This window comes from Xenopus laevis, chromosome 3L (assembly GCF_017654675.1).
Source record: "Xenopus laevis strain J_2021 chromosome 3L, Xenopus_laevis_v10.1, whole genome shotgun sequence".
Classification (NCBI taxonomy): Eukaryota; Metazoa; Chordata; class Amphibia; order Anura; family Pipidae; genus Xenopus; species Xenopus laevis.
This window is the reverse complement of record NC_054375.1, coordinates 100,562,454-100,583,995: the sequence shown is the minus strand read 5'-3', so window position 1 is coordinate 100,583,995 and position 21,542 is coordinate 100,562,454. Positions and strand designations below refer to the sequence as shown.

Sequence of the window (21,542 nt, the reverse complement as noted above, 5' to 3'; positions counted from 1 at the left end):
AGGCAATTGCTTTTGAAATGGTTAGATACATAACATACAGATGTTTTTGTGCTCTATGAGTGTCTTGTTATTGTAACCAAAAGAAAGTAAGGAGACTGAGATCTAGAATAAACTGTATTAATAATCTGCAATGCATTAATTAATAATGCATAATACTTAGTACATAATATTATAATATTGCATAATACTTAGTACATACTATTAACTAACATTCTATTAAAGGGTTCCTGTCACCTTAAAGGAGAATTCAACCCTAAAGTAAAAAGAGCCCTACCCTACATAGACCCCCCTCCTCCCCTCCAGCCTAGCTACTCACCCCTCGGTGCAGATTCCGTCCAGAGGATTTCACGGCAGCCGTTTTCCAGCTCTTCGGTAATCTTCAGAATGAGAGCAGTGCTTTGGCAATGTCCGTGACTTTCGGCACAAGCGCAGTTGTTGCAAAACATAAAATTGCTCCAACTGCTCAGGCCCAGATACAACACTTCCCGAAGAGACAAACATGGCAGCCATGAACTCCGGGGGGGGGGGGGTAACTAGGCTGGGGGGCAGGAGGGAGTCTATGTAGGGTTGGGTTTTTTTTACTTTACGGTTGAATTCTTCTTTAAGAAATAATTCTAAATCCTATGCTTTAATTTTAATTGAAATAAACTTTACTTACACTACACTTACACACATATATACACACACATACACATTTTTAAAATCTTGTTTCCATCAATTAGAGCACACAGGCAGGTGCCATTTTGTGAAAACTGTTATGAAGACAAGCTTTCCATCATCCCAAAGTATAATGAATGTGCCAGAAAGGAGGACCTGATGCCCATGCCAAAAATAAAAATATGATTGACAGCTGAGATTTTTAGATAAGACAGGTATGGATATTTTAATTTAAAACAAAAAAAAATGAATTTTGGCGACAGTTTCCCTTTAACTCAATTCTTTGATTAGCTGCATTGGATTAAAACTCTGTATCAGATTTATAGATTATAGAAACTAAATTAATTATTGTTCCAACTAAAAATAAAATTAAAGCTTGGTGGTTGTGAGCAGTGACTGCCACCACCCAGATTTAGCTGTGGGTTGGTATTGATGGTATTTTTCACACATTGCAATTGGATTGAAGTTTTTAGACTGGACAGTGGAAAACCAGAAAGCTTCTTACAGAAATAAACATTATTATAAATAAATAATGTGGCGCAGTAACTAAAAATATCTCTCCCAGAATGCTCCACGACAAAGCAGATGGCAGATGTAGAGTTAAGAGGCTGTGTTCACTCAGGCTGAGAACCAATACAGGTGCAAAATCATCAACTGTGATAAAGGGGTGGGGCTAGCTAGAAATGAGCTCTAACCAGGAAGTTTGGCAAAGTTTTCAGTTGTAGTAAACTGATCAAAGTCAAGCTCTAGCAACTGATTTAGCAATTCTGTAAAATTAGTCACATAGCAGTAAGATATAAAGGAAACACCATTATTATAAACACATTTTAATGCCTGGTTTCTTGTAAAACATACAGATAGTACAAATATTTTATAATACAGAGTTCTTGCAGATTCCATAAAATGTTAAATATATACACACAAACAGATTTATCCTAGATCTAAGTGATGATAGAATATTTTATTCAGTTGTGTATTCAGTAACGTTGTATCACTGGTAGTGATGAGCGAAATTTTTCACCAAATTTCTCTCTAAAAGAACGCCCAAAGACTCCAATGTGTTGTAAAAAAAAAAAGAAAACAACCCGTTGATTTCAATGTGTTTTTGAAAATTTTCAGCAAAGCAAAACAGGACAGATTTGCACATCACTGGCTATTCAAAGTTTTGTGTGCTGCTGCACGAAATAGTGAGAATGAACAATATACAACATGTAACACACACATTATGTATAAAAGTGTGTTAATCCTTTTGAACTTCCATTATAATATATATGTATTGAAGTTTCCAATGATCTGTTTTTAAGCCCTAAAACTATATATAAATGAGTCACAAATGTGCTCGTTCAAGGTGTGTGATCCTTTGTTTTCAGTAATTAGTGTGCCCTTGGGCAGCAAGAACTCCAACTAAATATTTCTTAATCAGTTCATGATGGAGTAATTTAAAGGAACAGTAACACCAAAAAATGTAAGTGTTTTAAAGTAATGAACTGGTGTGTTTGCTTGAGAAACAGTATTACAGTTTATATAAAGAAGCCGCTGTGTAGCCATGGGGGCAGCCATTCAAAGCTGAAAAAAGGAGAAAAGGCACAGGAGATAACAGTTAAGTTTTCTAGTATACAATGGGATTCTTCAGAACTTATCTGTTATAGACTGTATCCTGTGTGCTCGAATGGCTGCCCCCATGGCTACACAGCAGTTTGTTTATATAAACTATAGTTGTGTTTGTGAAGCAAACACACTGTAATAAAAATACCTGGTGGTCTAGCGGTACGGCGGCATGGACGGCCGCCACGCCCCTTCTCCTTCCTCCTCCTAGCGCCTCTTGAAGGCGCAGGCGCGCTGGCGTGATTGCGCCACCGCGAAAATGCACGTTCTTGGGCGTGGAATTCTTGCCCTATAAAAGGCCCATTTAGACTGCTGACTGATGCCCGTGATAGAACTTGTTTCTAGTGGTTCCTGGTTTGACCCTAGCCTGCCTGACGATTCTTGATATCTGTCTGCCTCGACCCTGCCTGTCTGACGATTCTCTTGCCTGCTCCATTTGTACCGTGACCGTCGGCCCAAAAGACTCTGCTAACAGCCGTGCCCCTTTGCCAGCCAGAACATCTCGCCTTGCACCTCTCGTTAAGTCCAGGTGGCACCCAAGTAAGCTGAGGGCTCCCCCCGAAGCCCAACGGTGGTCACACAACTGGTGGAGCCGAGACCAGGGTGCTTGGCACTTGTTCTGGTATTGGGTTCCGGTCGTGACACACACCAATTTTACCAGTGCAGGGTAACAGTACATTATTTTGTCATTCCTTTTAAAACACTTTCATTTTTTGGTTACAGTTCCTTAAAGGAATTGTTCAGTATAAAAAATTGGGTAAATGGATAGACTGTGCAAAATAAAAAATGTTTCTAATATAGTTAGGCACAAATTTAATCTATAAAGGCTGGAGTGACTGGATGTGTAACATATTAGCCAGACCACTACTTCCTGCTTTTCAGCTCTCTTGGTTTCCAAGGATTTGTTACCAGGCAGTAACCAATCAGTGACTTGGGGGAGGACCACATGGATCATAACTGTAACTTTTGAATCTGAGCTTAATTCTGAGGATCAATTGCAAACTCACTGAACAGTTATGTCCCATGTGGCCCTCCTTAAAGTCGCTGACTAACTGAGTTAGAGAGCTGAAAAGCAGGAAGTAGTGTTCTAGCTATTATGTTAGACATCCAGTCACTCTAGTCTTTATTGATTACATTTTTGTCTGGATAACTATATTAGAAACATTTTTTATTTTGCACATGCTATCTATTTATCCAGTTTTTATTTAGTTTCTTTTCCCTCACAGAGAACGCTGGTCTCAAAAAGCAGGGCAGACTGCCCAACTACAAAGTTTTCAAAGTATGCCACATGTATACTACATGTATGTCATCTTACGTTTTCTCAGTGATCTCCTTTTTTCCACTGGCAAATCCTGTGTCAGAGAGGTCCTATCAGACTTCAATTTACTTGGCCTTGTTACAGCTGGCAGAGAGATGTCTTGCACTGCTTTTCCCCTAAGTGGCCGGGCAGGAGGGTTGAGTGCAGAGGCTGTGACTTTTCTAACTCTTCTCGGTTTTTCTGGTTCATTCCCTTTCTTCCACTTCTGCACCCCTTTCTTTACAGCACCATCCCTTCTTTTGTGCCCTCGCCTTTTCTCTGCTACCTTTACAGCATTAACTTCATCTATTTCTATTTCTTCCTTCTTTTCTTTTTTCACATTTCCTCCAAGTTTGCCTTTTGTTGCAGTCTTCTCCACCTTATAAAAAGAAAATAACAAATATTGGACTGTTTTTTTTATGGTGTAAACACGTGATCATCAACCAGTGGCTTGCGAGCAACATGTTGCTCACCAACCCCTTGGACGTTGCTCTCAGTGGGTGCTTATTTTTGAATTCCAGGCTTGAAGGCAAATGTTGGTTGCATAAAAACCAGGTGTCCTGCCAAACAGAGTCATCTGTAAGCTGCCAGTCCACAATGGGGCTACCAAATACCCAATCACAGCCCTTGTTTGGCATCCCCAGGGACTTTTTTTTGCCCAAGTATTTTTACATTTGAATGTAGCTCACAGGTAAAAAAAAAATATAGGGGATCCCTGGTGTAAACACAGAGGAGCTGAACGCAGTCTTGATTCAGATCATACGCTGCCAAAGTTTAAGGCTAAAACTAATCTGGCTTCAGTAGCAATATGTATAGTGCATATATGTATCAATATAAATGTTAAAAAGTTATGACTATTATTGCAGGCCATACCCTATCCCAGAGCTTAGATTAATACAGTTTTATTGATCCCCCAGTGGAGCAGTAGTCCCTTAACTCAGCAACTGTCTGACAGCAAGCTGCAATCTGTAGGATTTGGCTAGTGCGTTCAGTCACAGGGATGCCTTGGGCATCTTTTAAAAATGCCAGAGAACCCTTTATATCTGCTGCCACTGACACACAGCAATTTGGCTTCCCAGAGAAATAAAGTAAGCCTAGTAAATAAGATCCTAAATTTAACATAAGCGAGCAGTAACACAAAAACATGTCTAACACAACAAGCAACTGTACATCAGATAATTACCTTTAATGGCTTCTTCACAGACAGACGTCTCTTTGATTTTTTATCTGGTAGAGAACAAAGCGACATTACAGAAGCTAAATGGATGTGGCATATTGGTGAAATGAATACAAACAGAAATCACAATGAGATCAAGTAGTGTGGAAGAAACGAGAAAACGTGGTCAATAAATGCTGGAAAAACATATAAAAGAGAAGTGAGGAGGTAGAAGTGGAAATGGAAATAAAGGTGAGCAATGGCAATAATAAGAAGAAACTTGAGATAAGATTTGTGCAGGGCTTACCTTTGGGAGCAAGTGGCCCAGGATCTCCCTGTAATAAAGTTGAGTGAAGTATTAGAATGAGCATATACAGAAAGCATCTTGTACCAAGAGTAAAAAATTATTGTAACCGTGAAAGTGATTTTTTTATAATTATTAAATACCTCTCATTTTCTGTTAAATTGTTTTCGTATATGTATACATTTTATAATTAATTTTTACCCCATTTAGGGGATTCTTTCTTATATCTAACCATTAAAATACAACTAGAGCATGTGAAATCTCTATTAACCTACAAATAGGTGGATAATGTTAAAATTGTACTCAAACAGGCTCACTTTCTAGGTATCAAACTATTAAGGAATTTGGTTGAGCTCTGTCCCATATCCCCAAACATTCATTTTGTTCTAATAATCATATACATATTTGCCACTTTCCAATGTGAAAGAACTTCACTTCATATTCCTGCATCACTAACCTGGAACCATATAGTCCGTCCATTGTTGTCTCTTAGGGATTTCATTTCTGGAACAATCATATACATATTTGCCACTTTCCAATGTGAAAGAACTTCACTTCATATTCCTGCATCACTAACCTGGAACCATATAGTCCGTCCATTGTTGTCTCTTAGGGATTTCATTTCTGGAACAAAGTAGCAGCGCAACCATTGCTCAAACTCAGAGTAATCATCTGAATGCTCAGGGTCATAACCCTTCCCACCTGCAGTCACACATCAGAAAAGTTTAATAAGCATATCATTAAAAAAAGCTTTTAGGGTAGTAGTAGACTCAGAATATAACAGTCAACATCATACTAAATGATAACATAATAGTGAACTACTCCTTTAGATTTGCAATACATAATACTTTGTATTCCAATATAGCAGGTTAAAATGCTTTGCACGCCTTTTGGTGGTGGAAATTGGGGGTGCAGCATTGTTTTTTTAAGAACTAGGACTATGGTTTCAAAGTCAAAATGTTGACATGTACATAATAAGAAAAATGGTTAAATATACATTTTTTCCTTTGGTGTTAAATCAAAAAAGCTTAAATAATTTCCAGCACAAGCTCTATTTATTGGGCTCATGTGGAAATGTTATATATTGCCCTATTTAAGCTGACAGTGCATACCTAGTTTAATGACCTCCAGTGGTACCAGATGACACAGATGCAGTATGTCAGGATTTTCCTTCTTAATCTTTATTTTCTTACTGAGTGAGAGGTCATTATTCTGTAAACACAAGATGGACAAAAATAATAACTATATCCTATCTGGAATAATATAGACTTGAATAAACAAATCTAATAAATATAAATTCACAGCACTTTGGGTGTGGCCAGGATGTGAATGGAGATAGATGAACTTTTCCTGCCTAAAATCCATTCTGATGGTGTTTGCCATGAACCTTTTCTGGCAAATTAAGTATATTGCCTATTCTGCTCTCACTTATGCCTTTAAAAAGCCCTACATTAAAATGATTACGTCTGTGATACATCCAGACCAATCTGGCTTAATGTCAAACAAGTCTTCTACAATTAACCCTAAGCACCTGTACACTAACCTACAAATAACTCGTGATAATTCTGGTTATAGAACAATAGTGTCTTTAGACTCAGCCAAGGCTTTTGATACAATTGAGTGACCCTTACTTTAGGAAACTTGAAAGGCTTTTGGTTGTGGTCCTAAATTTCTTTCATGGTTACAACTTTAAGTTGAGCCTTGGGGGCTTTATAGAAGAGCAAATAATCTTGTCTCTTCACCCTTTGAATTACATCGGGGAACTAGACAGGGTTGTCCTCTCTCCCTTTTACTGTTTGCTATAGCGATAGATGTTAGTTATTCTATAGGCCTTACAGGGCTCAAATTTAAAACTGTAGAAGAACAAATAGCTCTCTATGCTGGTGATATATTATTATTCTTCGCTGACCTGCATGGTTCGTTACTAAAGGATTTAAAACTGGTTAACGAATTTGGTTCTTAATCTGGTCTACAGGTCAACTGGGATAGATCCCAAAAAATGTCCACTGATGTCATAACTAATTTATTAGGACCTGTTATTGGGCTGATGAAATTAATTACTTACTTAGGGATTAAAATTTCCCCAGTGTGTTCTCAAATTCAAGAGCTCAATCTTGATCCATTGATTAAGCACTTTCACTACTGCTTCATGGTAGTCAATTCCTACGACTCTTTGGGGTTAATTTAATTAATTTATTTTATAATTTATTTATTAATTAAATTAAGATGACCTTTCTCCCCAAATTTTTGTATTGTTTTGTAATTCCCATACTTTAATTCCTAAATCTTTTTTTATCAAAGTCAATGGAATTTTATCTTTGTTTTTATAGGCAGGTAAGCAATCTAGATATCTGTATTACTAAGCAGCCCATTTGTCACATTTACATACATGGTTTGTTCTAGATGCTGAAGACACAAATATGCTTTTACAATCTGTAATTTTGGGATCCCTTGAATCTTTGACTCACAGCCCTTTATGTAAATTGAGAGTCAAATCCACTTCCCCCTGTGTTACAAACTCCTCACTGCTTTTGACAACTTCAAGACACAAGTCCTTTGTACTTTTGTAATGATTATTAAATTCAGCTGAGATAATTGGTTGCATGTGTTCTGTTTTTATTGTTTATTGGTAACATTATTGTATTAGCAACTTAAATTGAGGTATTTGTGTATTTAAAGTTAAAAGCAAAATAAATACTAATTAAAAAAATGCACACTTTTCATGAGCTATTTCTACTGACCTGATTCTGGTGCTTCACAGCCTCCAGCACAGACCGAGCAGGCGTAAAAGGTGGGATCTCTAACCTGGAAGGAAGAAAGGCAAAGAAAGGGTAAAGAAAGGGGTGGGGGAGACCATAGCCTTCAAAATAAAGGAATGAGGCTAAGACAGATTTTCAATTAGGGCTTTGCATTAAATACTACCATATCCAAAAGCCAAACAGATGGGATCTAATTAAGCGGGACAGTGGTTCAACTGAAAAGAAGTCCTGTTTTATGTATGTGTATAGTTATCTATAATAATAGCCACATTAACAAGGGGAAAGAAACTGCACATTTGGTTTAATGATTTTATCTGTCCGTAAAGGTAAATTTTAAAATCATAAAAGAACAAAATCAAAGGGGCCTTCTTCCTATGTGCATTACAGATAAGCTTGATCATTCAAGCACATACTTATTATTATTTATTAGCACTGACTGTTTTATTCTCATCAGCCCCCGCCCCAAGGACAGGGACACACTCTGCTACATTCAATAGGATAAGTTTCACTAGTAGCCAATTAACCTGCTAGAAGATTTTCGATTGTGGGAAGAAATAAAATTACCCAGTAGAAACCTCTAAAAGAAAAAGGAGTGAGGACACATACAAATTCCATGCAGAATCTGGCCTGGGTGGGCAAACTTAAGAGTCCCAGTGTTGTAAGGCTGCAATAAGGCTTGGATGTTTGGGAAGGCCACAAAGGCCTTGCCCTACATAGAATGACATAGCCATATAATATTTAATCTGTGCTTTCCAAGAGATTTGGGGTGTTTTGACTGCTACTGTTTTCTGCATTAGCACCAGATTGGTTAAAAAAAGACCATAGAGATGCAGCTTTAGAGACGTGAAATTTTACACTGCTTTAGAGAAGATTCACAGCATAAAGGTATTTACGTGTAATATTTTGAGATTTGTTTTTTTTTTTTTGTTACATTCTCACCTGAATAAAATCTCTGCTCGCAGATAATTGCCAATGCCATTAAAGTACTTCTGGTTAAGCATAACCTCACAGATCGGTTTATCAAATGCTTTGTCTGAGAGGTTTTTCAAAACATTTTCCCTGAAAAAAAAAAAAGTGATCATAACTTAATAAATTCATATAACTTCAATAACTAAATTAAATGCATCCCTTCATCATGGTATACTGAAAGCATTTATGCTCATCAACTACTTGATAATACTATATGCTTATAGATCACAAAATATTAATGAGAATTCTGATGCCAGGGAACACACACACACATTATCCCTGGTTAAACCCAGATAACTACTCTTCATAAATATATACAATTTAGAGGTATATGTTGCTTCAAAATGTTATACCCAGTGTACCACACCTGAATTTCTCATATTCCTGAATCACACAAGGACCTCGTTCTGGCTGCCAAGAACCATGCACCTCCCAGGTTCCGAAACGGCGAGGATCCACAAAACAGAGCACGCGCTGAGGAGAATCTTTGGTGTAAAAACGCAAGTGGGCATGTTTAGGGATCTGGTCTTGGGGAGTAAACTTGAAACTACCCGACATGCCAAACCGGAAAACAATGTGGGTCTCTTCAGATTCATCAGAGAGAGGAGTTAGGATCAGCTTCACTTCCTTCCCTCTGGATACAGAGCTGATAGTGTATTCAGGACAGCTAAACGGCACATCTGTATTCTTGCTGACGGCAGATTTTTCCACTGCACCTGCAAAGCTCAAGCCCTTACACACCTTGTTTACAAAGAGGCTGGCACGGTGAAGCTCTGGACCCTCAGGCATAGCTGTACACTGACCACGAAGAAGAGAATGAATAAGTGGATTAAAAGTAAAACTACAGTTATGGTAAAATCAAATCTTACCAGTCACAAAATGGGAAGAATAGGTAGCACAAAAAAAGGGACAGGCTTTGAATACATTCAACATGAGTCCTATATTCTCATCTAAATCCACAAAAATATTGCAGGTGCAAACAAATGCCCACGGATGATCAACAAATCATGGAATTAATGATGAATTAGAATTACCTCTCATTACATTTACATACAATTAAAGACATCATTTCAGGTGTCCTAAACATTTATGCTAAGGTTGGTGATTTTACAATCTAACAGCACCCACAAAGAAACTGTATACCATAAAGACTTGGTTTAAAGAACCACTGGTGCTCAAGTTATTTGAAAGATCAGCTGTGTGTGTGGGATACAGTATGGTTAACCCTTTCGCCACCAAAGAGTCACAGCTGCTCTTCTGGGAGTTGCAGGGAGTTGTGACTTGGTAATCCAGAGTGTAAGGTACCCCCAACTTCAGAAAGGTGTAACATGTACTACCTGCTGTACACAGATGTTCAGAATAAACTCAAAGTTGCTGCTTGCCCACCTACCTCTATTATTATGTGCAAACTATGGATTTGTAGATATTCCTCCCGTGTGATGAATCAAGATGATCTAGGAGAAAACTGACAACGAACAGTTTAAGGAGGCGTAAAATATCCCTTACATAAGAGCGGACATGTAGTCGACTGCACACTGCAAGTTACATAAAACAGTCGCAAACCCTCCCACTTCCCCCTTTCACGGGGGTGGAATACTGAATGAATTGCGTGGCGCTCATTCCTACAACCCGACCCAAATCTCTATCAGATCAGGATCTCACTTCTGACACCCACTTACAGTCTGACCCAATCACTCCTCGGTCCGTTTACTGAGGACATAAACTATTTGCTCCCACTTCTTCCACTACACGTGCCCCTGTTATTGCTCTTACACTTCTTCATACTACGTGAGAGTAGCTTGGGGGCGGTACCCTTTAACCCCCAAGGTGATCTGGGAAATGTAGTTCTTTGAGGAAGGTCTGTCGGGCAGTGGACATGAGTTCGGATACAGGCTGTTGTGTGAACAGTTGAACCTAAATTTAGTCAAATAATGCCATAAATTAAAATATCCCACTGATAAATTGTTGATCGCCTCACAATTCCAAGTGCCCCCCATTGGACTCCGATCAAATACACACGCCTGCCCGAAGACATCATGTCTAGAAACTGCTATTTTGTGTGCTTGTTAATAAAGTTAGTTGAGAAAACTATGTCACGTGGTGCAGAAGGGCACTAATCAGCTGACAGCGAGGCTTTCAGCCTCTGACAACATGGTGAGTTGTAGTTTCTTGTAATTTGGTGCAGGTTTAATGCCGTTTCAGACTTGATAAGCCCGTTCTGCTGATGGAGTGAGGGGAGGAGGCATTGTAGCATATTGGGCGAATGGAAATCAGCAGCTGATGCAGTTCACAGACAACTTGAGACGTAAGGTAGAGGTGTATGTACATACGGAAAGCATTTTATTTCCAAATATTCTTTATTATTTTCAAAGAGAGAAAAAAAAACGCAGTATAGGTATACAGCACAGTCTTATGTATCATACAATTTCCATTACGAATATCAAGTATACCGTTGAGAAAAGGAGAAGGTTGTTAGTGAGAGGGAAAGCAAGAAAGAAAGAACAAAAGAAGGAAGAAAAAGGCACATTTCAAATTTAACCCAAAAGCATATTGCTCCAGACAAAGGAAAATCCAACACAAAAATACCCAGTGTCGGTAGATCAGGCCAGTGGTACCGATGAACCTGAAATTGAGCCGGCTTGCCGACATAGATCTAGCAATTGTGTACGTCTCCAAATTTTCCAAATAGCGGTGTTGTGGGTTGCTCTCTGGATATCACAGACCAAGGATACCTCCATTGACATATTGTATTGGGCATCTTTAAGTACTTGATGCAGAGTTGGTGCTGTACTTGCTTTCCACAGTCTAGCTATGGAGGCGGAAAGCATTTTAGGACATCCTCTGCATACTTCTTCGTTAGCAGAGCGCAGCAGAGCAGGGGCCTGTGTTTTCCTGATGATGTCCTAAAATGCGTTCCGTATGTACAAGCCTCTGTTGGAATATATTCTCGTTATTGCAGTTCCGCAGAACTTCTACAGTCAAGTGTGTGGCAAACACAGACTAGAGGGATTAAAACATCTTTGGTGTAAGACGTGAGTGTATGGAAACATTCATAAGGATGATATCATCATGATAAAACCACATAGTCAAGCCAACACACTGCAGCTCTTGGTTCTCATGCATCAAAGTAGAATTGGCGAAAAATTGAATGCAAGAGCACTTTTGTAATGGGTTCTATTCTTTACAGATAGTTGCAACAATTTAATCATGATGTAATGAGCCTTTTGCCCATGTCCATGTGTTATTATACATCAATGTGGAAAAATGTTAAAGCAAGAGACCACTAAACAAAAATAATGCTTTCATGAAGAAAAATGTCACCCTTTTGCACATACTGACTGTAGAATAGCTTTAAAGTCAGATGCACAGCCTTGATTTTTAAAAAAAAATTCCAGTCCCAACCCCGCTCTGAATTTTCCCTTTGAACTGCAATACCTTTTTTTCCTCCTGTGCCAGCACCCAGCCACTCCATAAATCACTTAGAAAATCTATTCGGTGCAAGCTATACCAGAGCACCAAGTCCTGCTGCTTATCCCGCCGCCATTGTCTTTATGAACGATGTAAGCAGATGCTCATTAACAGAGCATGCGCCAACTAGGGTCAGGGAGCATCGGATAAGGTACAGGCCAGAATGGAGGGGGGAACAGAACTCAAAAGCGCAAAAGAGTAACAAATTAAATTGTCACTTCACACACCAGACAGGGTTTGGGAGGTGGGAGGCTGCCCCTTCAAAATAAAATACAGTTCATTATTTAAAGCCAAACAGAAACACTGTTAAAAATTAAAAAATAAAATAAAATTCCCCCTGAAAAGTGCGCCCCTCCATTATTGCGCCCTAGGCAGGTGCCTACTCTGCGTACCCCTAGTTCCGGCCGTGATGCAGATTATTGGCATATTCTAGTAAAGCATTGGCAGAATATCTCTAGGACTGATTTATTAGGTGCAACTTTAGCTGCATTTATTGCGCTAATCAGCTCATGATTGCGTCATGATTTATTTGTTTATTCAGTAATGAACATCCTTACTATGATATGCCCAACAAAGAGATGTCAGTTATACATTTTTTAATATAGCCCAGGCATTAAGTAGCATTACTACTATTATTACAGAAAGCTGTTTTTCCTATTCTGAACAGAGGCTTACACACTACAACCCTGTAATAATACATTAGCTGAACAGTTGATTAAATCACTCCTAGCATATTCATTTTTGGTGCTTTTTTTTCTGTGATTTAACACTTCTGTATAGCAATGTGATGCTTAAATATGAAATATCAGACCTTTACCCAAATAGGTAAAGTGCCAAGATCTGTGGTCAGTAAGTATGTAACTCATGGTGGTCAGGATTACAAATTAAAGGGCACCAGTCATCTAAAAATTGTTTCCCCCACTGGATGTGTGCTAACAGATAACAATAACTCTGGATAACAATACTATTATTCAAAGAAAATTCCCTTATCAAGCACACTCCACAAGGGAATTATGTTTTGTTTGCCCCTCCCAGAGTGCAGCTCTGTTTGTGGGATTAGGGACACACTGTCCAATTTATAATACATGCATGAACATAACAAGCAAACTGGGGCACTCACTCATTATACTTATGTGTGTGCCTCAATATAGCCAGATAGGGGACTTTTCTTAGGAAAATTCTATTGTTTTCCTCATCCATAGTGCAGACTTTGTACGCCTAAACCTCTGGTGGAGGATTCGATTTTTAGGTAAATAGGTGCCCATTAAAGTCCCTCACAGCTAGTATAACTTATTTAATTAGTATTAAGGGAACAGAGTTACTTCCCATGATCCTTTCCTAGTGTATGTTTTATACTATAAGATGTTTTCTTAAGTGGATATCAGTGTTCGATCATTAAAAGCATGTACAATACAAATGTATGAATTTTTTATAACGTATACATCCTTATCACTTTCTCTCTGTCAATCAGTCGTATTATCTTTCTCTTAGAGGTTCCGGTTCTGTGGTGACTTAGATTGTCCTGATTGGGTTTTGGCTGAAATCAGTACCTTATCCAGAATAGTTGAGTATTACACTTCCTATATTCTTAGAACAAACAGTAGAACGTAACCGTGTTTTTCACTTCTAGTAAAAAAAATCTGTCCACTGTTTCCTGTACTATTTACTGTCAGTGTTTTGTATTAAAACATTTTTCTCAAATTTGTTGTCTGTATTAGAATCTCACCATCTATCTTCTTCTGTTTCTCAGTCCTCAGTTAAGCTGAAGCTGATCTGTGCCCAGGTACTGAAGAAACAACTTGGAGAGAAGATTGATGTAAGAAAGAAATAATAAGAATAATAATTTGAGAAGACAAACCTTAACTATGTAATTGAATATCCTTGTTTTATTTTGTTTTTACCCCTCAGTATGAGAAAATTGTCAAACTGACATCAGATGCTCGCTTTGGTGAGACTTTTTCATTGTCTTTATGGCCCTTCCTCAAGATCTGCAGGAAACAATAATGCTTTGCTTCATTTGTATAATGCATAAAATAATGCCCTACTATGCTTAAAGGGCAAGTAACACTAAAAAATTTTAAGTAAAAAATCCATTCCTCCCCCCTCCAATAATACTGCTTTCCTGGACAAATTTAACTCTCTTTAATATCTAATACATAAATAAAGCAACGAAATCTCACTTCCGGTTTGTTGTAAAACGGCGATGTGGCGACCTGCACTTACGTGCGCGCTCCAATGTCCTGCTAGCCGGCTTCTTTCTAAAACCGGAAGTTACTGGTGTTGCTGCTGTTCAGCCGGTGACTTTTTATTAGCTTGTCTCATTCTCTATCAAGCTTGGTAGCTGCTCAAACCCCCCTCCTTCCCTCTCCTTTCCTAGCCACCTTGTTCTCCACAAAGACTCACACAGAGCAGAACGGGCTCCGCCACAGTACTACATATCACATAATGACTCACTGACAGAAGTTACCGGGGCAGCTACTGTTCAGCCTCTGCTCGGTGCACAGAATGGCGCCACAGAACAGTCTGTGATGAACTTTGCCCGCTACGTGGTGTGTGTGTGCAGAGAGAGAGCAGAGAGGCTGAACAGCAGCCTACCCAGCAACTTCCGGCAGCGAGTCGATATGTGGTGATGTGGCGGAGCCTGCTCTGTGTGAGTCTGTGTGGGGAACGAGGTGGCTGGGAAAGAAGAGGGGAGGCGGGAGTGAGCAGCTACCAAGCTCGACAGCGAAGGAGACAAGCTAATAAAAAGTTACCGGCTGAACATCAGCATCACCAGTAACTTCCGGTTTTAGAAAGAAGCCGGTTAGCAGGACATTGGAGCGCGCACGTAAGTGCAGGTCGCCACATCGCCGTTTTACAACAAACCGGAAGTGAGATTTCGTTGCTTTATTTATGTATTAGATATTAAAGAGATTAGTTAACCTTGTCCAGGATAGCAGTATTATTGGAGGGGGGAGGAATGGATTTTTTACTTAAAAAATGTTAGTGTTACTTGCCCTTTAATGAGGATTTTACTACTCCTTTCAATATACATACTTGTATATGACTAGCTGCCTCACTGTTAGAAACTTTTCACTGTTTGATAAATATGTCCCTCAAATATGTTAAAAGGGGCAGTTGTCTACAGATTGGAATCCTTTGTGATGGATTTGCTCTTTGTTCTCAGAATCAGGAGACATCAAGGCAACAGTTGCTGTTCTGTGCTTCATTCTTTCAAATGCGGCTAAGCATAATGTGAGCAGTGACAATCTGTCAAGTGAGTTGCAGCAGCTGGGACTGCCCAGAGGTAAGAAATGCAGCATTCACCCATATCATGTTAATAGCATGTGCAATTTCTCAAAATTTCTGTATTAATGCACTATATTACTACTGTATCGTAATTTTTTTTCTTTATAGTTTCATTCGTACAAAGTTGCTTGGCCTTAGAGGAAACCATGTATTGAGAGTAAACCCTTGATGGTTGATTTCAGGAAAAAACTATACACCTAAAGACCTACTCTTAAAATAATCAAGCAAATCATTAAAGCCATAGGTGGCAAATGTGGGTGCCCTACCAGTATTACTAATATTAAGGTAACCTCCCTAACTTCCATCCTGCTTCATTTCACAGCTTTCACATTTTTTAAGGACAGGATACTTTCAGGTTTATGCATTATAGGACCAATTAGGATAGGATCAGTTGCCTTGAAATGTAGCAAAACTTTGGTTGGTAAACGTGGATGTCCCTTATGGCTTCTTGTTATGTGATTATAAATACCAGAGAAGTATGCAGCAGGTTACAGCTAGCTTTGTAGCAAGCGTGCCAATGAGACATGGCTGCTTAAACTGGTGGATCCATGAATTCTTCCACAAAAGTTTAGGTAAATAAAGCAAATGGAAAATGTACACCAAGACCTTGATGCTTCTGTTAGGGAACTCAAAAGGTAAAAACTAAAGGGGAACAGTCATGGAAATAAAAATTTAATGTAAGCTTCGTCATACTGAAATAAGTTAAATAACTTTCTAAATAAAATCAATAAAAAATTCTGAAATAATCAAGTTTATCTTCTAGGGATGCACCTAATCCAGGATTTGGTTTGGGATTTGGCCAGGATTCGCCCAAATCCTTCTGCCTGTCTGAACCGAATCCTAATTTGCATGTGCAAATTAGGGGCGGGGAGGGAAATTGCATGACTTTTTGTCACAAAACAAGGAAGTAAAAAATGTTTCCCCTAATTTGCATATGCAAATTAGGATTCGGTTCGGTATTCAGCCAAATCTTTCGCAAAAGGATTCGTGGGTTTGGCCGAATCCAAACTAGTGGATTCGGTGCATCCCTATTATCTTCACTATTCCTTTCTCTATTCATTTCTCTTCATTCTCTCTTCATGCAGCAGTTGGGTGTCAGATATTCATTGACAGTTAGATTCAATATATCTACCTTTCCTAGCAAATGAATTAGAACTTTTTGATTCCAGTGCAAACAAAATCACAGCCTTTTGCACAAATTCTGCATGTAGAGAGATGGCAATTATGGTGATTTTAATAGTGAGCTCTAATAAATCTTCTAGGCAAAAGGAGCCCCCCTGTAACATATAATGGATCTAACTGTCAAGGAATATCTGACACCCAACTCCTGCATGAAGGCAGAATGAAGAGAAATAGATGCTGAAAGAGGAATAGTGAAGATAAACTTGATTATTTCAGAAAAGCTACAGAATTTTGAATTTATTGTATTTAGAAAGTTTCTTATTTCAGTATGCTGAAGCTTATATTAATTTTTCATTTTGCAATAGTTCCCCTATAATATTTACAACCAATGCCTAACCCAAACTACAATAAAGAAAAGTTCATATTCTGACTTATTTTAAGACATAGTACCAGATCATTATAAAAAAGAAAAATAGAACAGAGGATGGCGCTTCAGGCCAAGTGTTGATATATTAATGCAGAGAAACCTGTGCAAAACACTTTCCAGAATCAGATTTCAAGTCCCAAAGGAACAGATTCAATACACAACATATTGCATCAGTCATGGTCTCTTATAACCCAGTAGGTGCGGCTTCTTCATAGGTTGGTCAAACCGATCTAAGGTCTGCAAAGTAAATAAAAAGAGTGAGCTCTCTGGTGTAGTACATTCACTTGTAAATGTGTTAAGTAATAAAATTGCACTTACAAGATTGTAGTGACAAACTCACTCATCAGAAGTCAATGAAGCAATGCGTTAGGATAGACTTCATCGGGGGAGAAAATATTCGCCAGAGCTGAGTGAGCATGCCCAGATCATTCTGGTTATGCTACACTAGAAAGTTGCTTAAAATGTATATTTTTGTTTCATTATGCAACAATGTTTTTGTTTAGGATCCCCTTTTAAAGGTGAACTATATCCTAAAAGCAAACATGGCTTGATATGCTATATATTTTACTGTACCAAGCCAGAGGTTCAGCAGCCTTCTAACAGCAATAATCCATTTCTTAAAAACATCTCCCTAACCATTACTTTGAGTGTGACACTGGACATGCTGAGTGTGCTCCGGGCTTCTGTTGAGAAGCTAAGCTTTGTGTGTGTGTGTGGGGGGGGGGGGTAATCAGAAACCAAAATATTACCGGAAAGTTATGTCTGTAGCTCCATGGATAAATAAGAATACAGATGCAGAATACAGTTAACTGCCCATAACTGTGAACTCACATTTTCAGAGGTATCTTTAGTGCTTATGGAAACAAATTCTTTGTTGTCCTTTATTTCTCCTTTAAGAGTTGGTTTCATTAACTACTTCCGTTGTGATCTTGATATATATTTCAGAACATGCTGCCTCTCTATGTCGATCGTATGAAGAGAAGCAGAATGCACTGCAGGATACACTTAGGGAAAGCAGCCTGCGCTGTGAGTAAGATTAATTTATGTGCAAATGTGTCTTGCTAGCACTAGAAAATATCAGGTCAGAATATACAGTGATTTGCACTTTAAATCTACCTTTTGTAATATTGTTTATTATATGAATGTGACTGGTAGCTCGGTGTACACGTAGTACTTTGGGAGTGTAAAATACTGTAGTTTCTATGGAGGCACAAAGTAAAGCAGCTTTCTATTGTAATGTGTATGATGTGTCTAAAGTATAACAACCCTTCAAGTTTGTTACAGGCTACAGTCAGACCAGACTGTTTCTTGGACTGTGGATAAACGCAGCCTGAAAGACAGCCTGACGCTGGGTGCAGACACAGAGGATTTTGGCATGAAAAATCATTCTCTAGCCAAAATACACAGATCAACAGAGTGCCTGCAGGTGAAGATACAACAAGGAGATATGGTCTTTAGTCAGGCAGATTGTGTAGGCCAAGAAACAGCCTGGTCTGACTTTAGAATAAATATATCTTAGGCTGCATTACTATATGAAATGGGTAGAATAGTCATGCCAAATGCCTATTAAAGGCGAACCAAACCCTTTGTTCATAAAAACCCCTAGCCCCCTACCCTACATAATCCCCCCCCCCGCCCAGCCTAGGTGTAAACTCCGGTAATTGAGTTATTCACTGAAGATTACCAAAGCACTGAAAAGGGCCCCGGTGAGCTCCGCTGCCCTGAATCTGCAAAGAGGTAAGTAAAGACTTAGGGCAATTACCGGAGTTTACACCTGGGGGGGGGCAGGGGGTGGGATGATTTAGGGTAGGGGGCTAGGGGTTTTCATGAATAAGGGGTTCTCCTTTGAAGTGTATTTTTTGTGTATATGTCTTCATATTCCCTCCTTTTTCATTTTGCATCTGCAGTGCTACGCATGTCCTCACTTAACTGGCGTGTAGATCAGATTCTTAGTTCCAGTATTGTGAAGCAAGTGAATGAACCACTTGTTCAGCTTAACCTGCCTTTGTCAGATGGAGGGTCCATCCAGCCTCTTACCATGACTGTTTCTGCCTCCAAACTCCAAGTCCTTATAACAGGTGAGTCACCTTAGTATTAGTGGACATTTAGAACATGGCGTTCTTTTGTAAGTGGAAGCTGTGTTAATGATATGGTGCAATGTTGTTATAAACAGAATTATGAAATATGTAAATATGCATTTTATTGCAGAACTCAAGCAGGCTCTTGAGATGATGAATGCCCTGAATTAAGATCTGACCAGTGGCACAGCCAACATTGTGGGTTGCAATCAACAGCTGAAGAAAAAGCTGCAGTGAGAAAGACATCAACAGATGTATTTTTACTGGACAAAGCAAAATTTATAGAGAAGCATTACGAAACAAGCTCAGTACAAGGTGAACTGTAACAGACCCTGCTGTTATGCCTTCCTTTTTAAAGGGACATTGTTCCTGCCAGTCGGGTCTTTTCCATTTAGAAAATACTTTGTTCCGGAGGTATTCGTTGTTAAAACAAAGCAGCATTCTGCCTTTTGTTGAAAACTTTCCCCAACAGAGGTCATTGTTTCATTAGTCTTTGTATGAGGTTACATGGTCAATGCAGCGATTGCTGCTCCCACTGATGTATATAGACTTATAGACCACACTAAAAAGAGTGCTTCAGAGGCTGAATTATGGCAGTGCACTTAGTTTGTATGTTACCTTGGATGACCGATTACATTATAGACTATTAATATTGCTACTGTGTTATTGCTGTGAATACAGTCAATAGACAATGGAGGTCTCAGAATTCTCAGTCTTAAACCCTACTAATTTTGTGTTTTTTCATCCTGAATTTTCCTTTAATCACGTTTTACCTAAGTTTGTGTGTGTGTATATATATATATATATATATATATATATATATATATATATATATATATATATATATATATATATATATATATGTATATATATATATATATATATATATATATATATATATATATATATATATATATATATATATATATATGTTTCAATATGTCTAATTACTGGTATAATTACAATCATAAACTGTTTTTCTTAATGTCTGATTTCTACACCCATAGAAATGGGTGTCCGCAGGACATTTTTCAGTCGGGTGAGTAAAGTCATTAACCAAAAGCAACCTGTGTGCCGAGATTAAGCCTGTATTCAGTAACTACGGGTTAAGTTGCTGCCAGGTCTGAGAGAGAATTTGTATAAAAAATATACATTTTTGGCAATACATGATTTCTGTAAGTATAGTGTGTAAATAACAGAAAAGCATTGCGCTATACAGAACGCAAAACAATAAATTTCATAAAGTGTCCATCCTTATGCCACACCCCTGTTAGTCACAGGGGAAGGGGGTTCAATACCCATATTAAGTCCTTGGGAAAGAATCTGATTTATGGCTCCAGAGCTTAATGTTAGCTCTGTGGCTGTACCTAAAAATTCCAGCAACACTGCATTTAAAGTTTTTTTTATATATGACTGAAGAAGAACAATTTGTTTCCATTTACAGGGAAGTATGTTCAATACATTTCACTGCAATTACAGAGGAAAACAATGAATCTGGGGTCTCAAAAGTAGTTCTCAAAAACTATGCTTAAATACACAAGTATGTGCACTTATCAATAATATTCTGTGTTACCAAAAGGAATTACTTATCCATAAAGAAATGGTATGTTCAAGGGGCTTATTGAGAAAAAGGATACATGCCAAACCTTATTTATTTTTAACCCTTTAAGTGCCAGCAGAATTTCACATTTTGGTTACGCGAAATGCCAGCCGTTTTTGAAACATTTTGTGCTCTCTCACTTTAGGGGCATTTTCTGAGGGGAAACCTATAGTTTACCTAGGAAAACTATACATTGTTTTTTTCGGTAGAAACTGAGCTTTCTAAATCTGCCTGAGTTTTCATGTATTTCCACCTGTGCAAAAAAATTTATAGTGCTAAATACCAAAAAAAAATGAAAAATTACAATTTTTCGTCGTATATCAATTTATACCAGAAAAATATTTCATTTTACGGATGAAAATCCAACTGATTTGGAAAGCCTTATGTCTCTCGAACGTGCCAATACCAGATATGTATAGTTTTAGGGAGATTTAGGATTTCTGTACAGCAAAAACTCCCAGCAGTATATTACCGAATTTTGAAAGCACTAAGGCAGAAAACAGCATGCTTTAGATTCCAAGGCAAAAAATCCTGAAACCTTAGGTTTACCCCAGAAAACCATACATTTTTGAAAAGTACACATTCTGCCGATTACAAAATGGGTAACTATGTGTCTCTACTCCCAACTACCAAACATAAAAGCTTGTCTGAACATAGCGGTTTTTCAACAAAAAATTCAAAATTCTGAAAAATCATTTCGAAGGTTTTATTTTGCTGCTCCGCATATCCCAAACTATATTAGGTACCAAGAAAAAGCACCTGAAATATGATTTCCAGGGGTCCACTGAACAGTTTGATACCCATTATGCATA

General features: G+C 38.3%; 2 protein-coding genes across 5 annotated transcripts; one reads left to right on the top strand and one right to left on the bottom strand.

Annotated features, from left to right (window-relative positions):
* Positions 1 to 3,361: 3,361 nt before the first annotated feature.
* neil1.L (nei-like DNA glycosylase 1 L homeolog) lies at positions 3,362 to 10,731 on the bottom strand. 2 transcript variants are annotated; one of them, XM_041586720.1, is made up of 10 exons: positions 10,427 to 10,731; positions 10,138 to 10,212; positions 9,115 to 9,545; positions 8,718 to 8,837; positions 7,761 to 7,824; positions 6,132 to 6,231; positions 5,597 to 5,721; positions 5,023 to 5,050; positions 4,743 to 4,786; positions 3,362 to 3,938 (listed from the first exon to the last, which is right to left on the bottom strand). In XM_041586720.1, the coding sequence occupies exons 3-10, from the start codon at positions 9,534 to 9,536 to the stop codon at positions 3,558 to 3,560; spliced, it is 1,284 nt and encodes a 427-aa protein (XP_041442654.1). In that variant the 5' UTR covers positions 9,537 to 9,545; positions 10,138 to 10,212; positions 10,427 to 10,731; the 3' UTR covers positions 3,362 to 3,557. The 2 variants fall into 2 exon arrangements, with proteins under 2 accessions (XP_041442654.1, XP_041442653.1); XM_041586719.1 differs by having other exon boundaries at positions 10,138 to 10,730.
* Positions 10,732 to 10,798: 67 nt separating this feature from the next.
* Positions 10,799 to 20,616, top strand: commd4.L (COMM domain containing 4 L homeolog). Of its 3 annotated transcripts, NM_001110747.1 has the most exon segments (9): positions 10,858 to 10,901; positions 13,707 to 13,778; positions 13,966 to 14,031; positions 14,124 to 14,163; positions 15,382 to 15,501; positions 17,998 to 18,078; positions 18,960 to 19,130; positions 19,261 to 19,729; positions 20,066 to 20,616. In NM_001110747.1, coding segments are annotated over 8 exon segments (594 nt in total). In that variant the 5' UTR covers positions 10,858 to 10,898; the 3' UTR covers positions 19,302 to 19,729; positions 20,066 to 20,616.
* Positions 20,617 to 21,542: the final 926 nt, after the last annotated feature.

Coding starts and splice junctions, on each gene's coding strand:
- neil1.L (XM_041586720.1), bottom strand. CDS start 9,536: ATGCCTGAGGGTCCAGAGCTTCACCGTGCCAGCCTCTTTGTAAACAAG. Junction 8,838..9,114: donor CAGGAATATGAGAAATTCAG/GTGTGGTACACT, acceptor TTTTTTTTTCAG/GGAAAATGTTTTGAAAAACC. Junction 4,787..5,022: donor TGGGCCACTTGCTCCCAAAG/GTAAGCCCTGCA, acceptor GTTCTCTACCAG/ATAAAAAATCAAAGAGACGT.
- commd4.L (XM_041584798.1), top strand. CDS start 11,028: ATGCAGTTCACAGACAACTTGAGACGTAAG. Junction 11,058..13,706: donor CAGACAACTTGAGACGTAAG/GTAGAGGTGTAT, acceptor TCTTTCTCTTAG/AGGTTCCGGTTCTGTGGTGA. Junction 19,131..19,260: donor ACTCCAAGTCCTTATAACAG/GTGAGTCACCTT, acceptor ATTTTATTGCAG/AACTCAAGCAGGCTCTTGAG.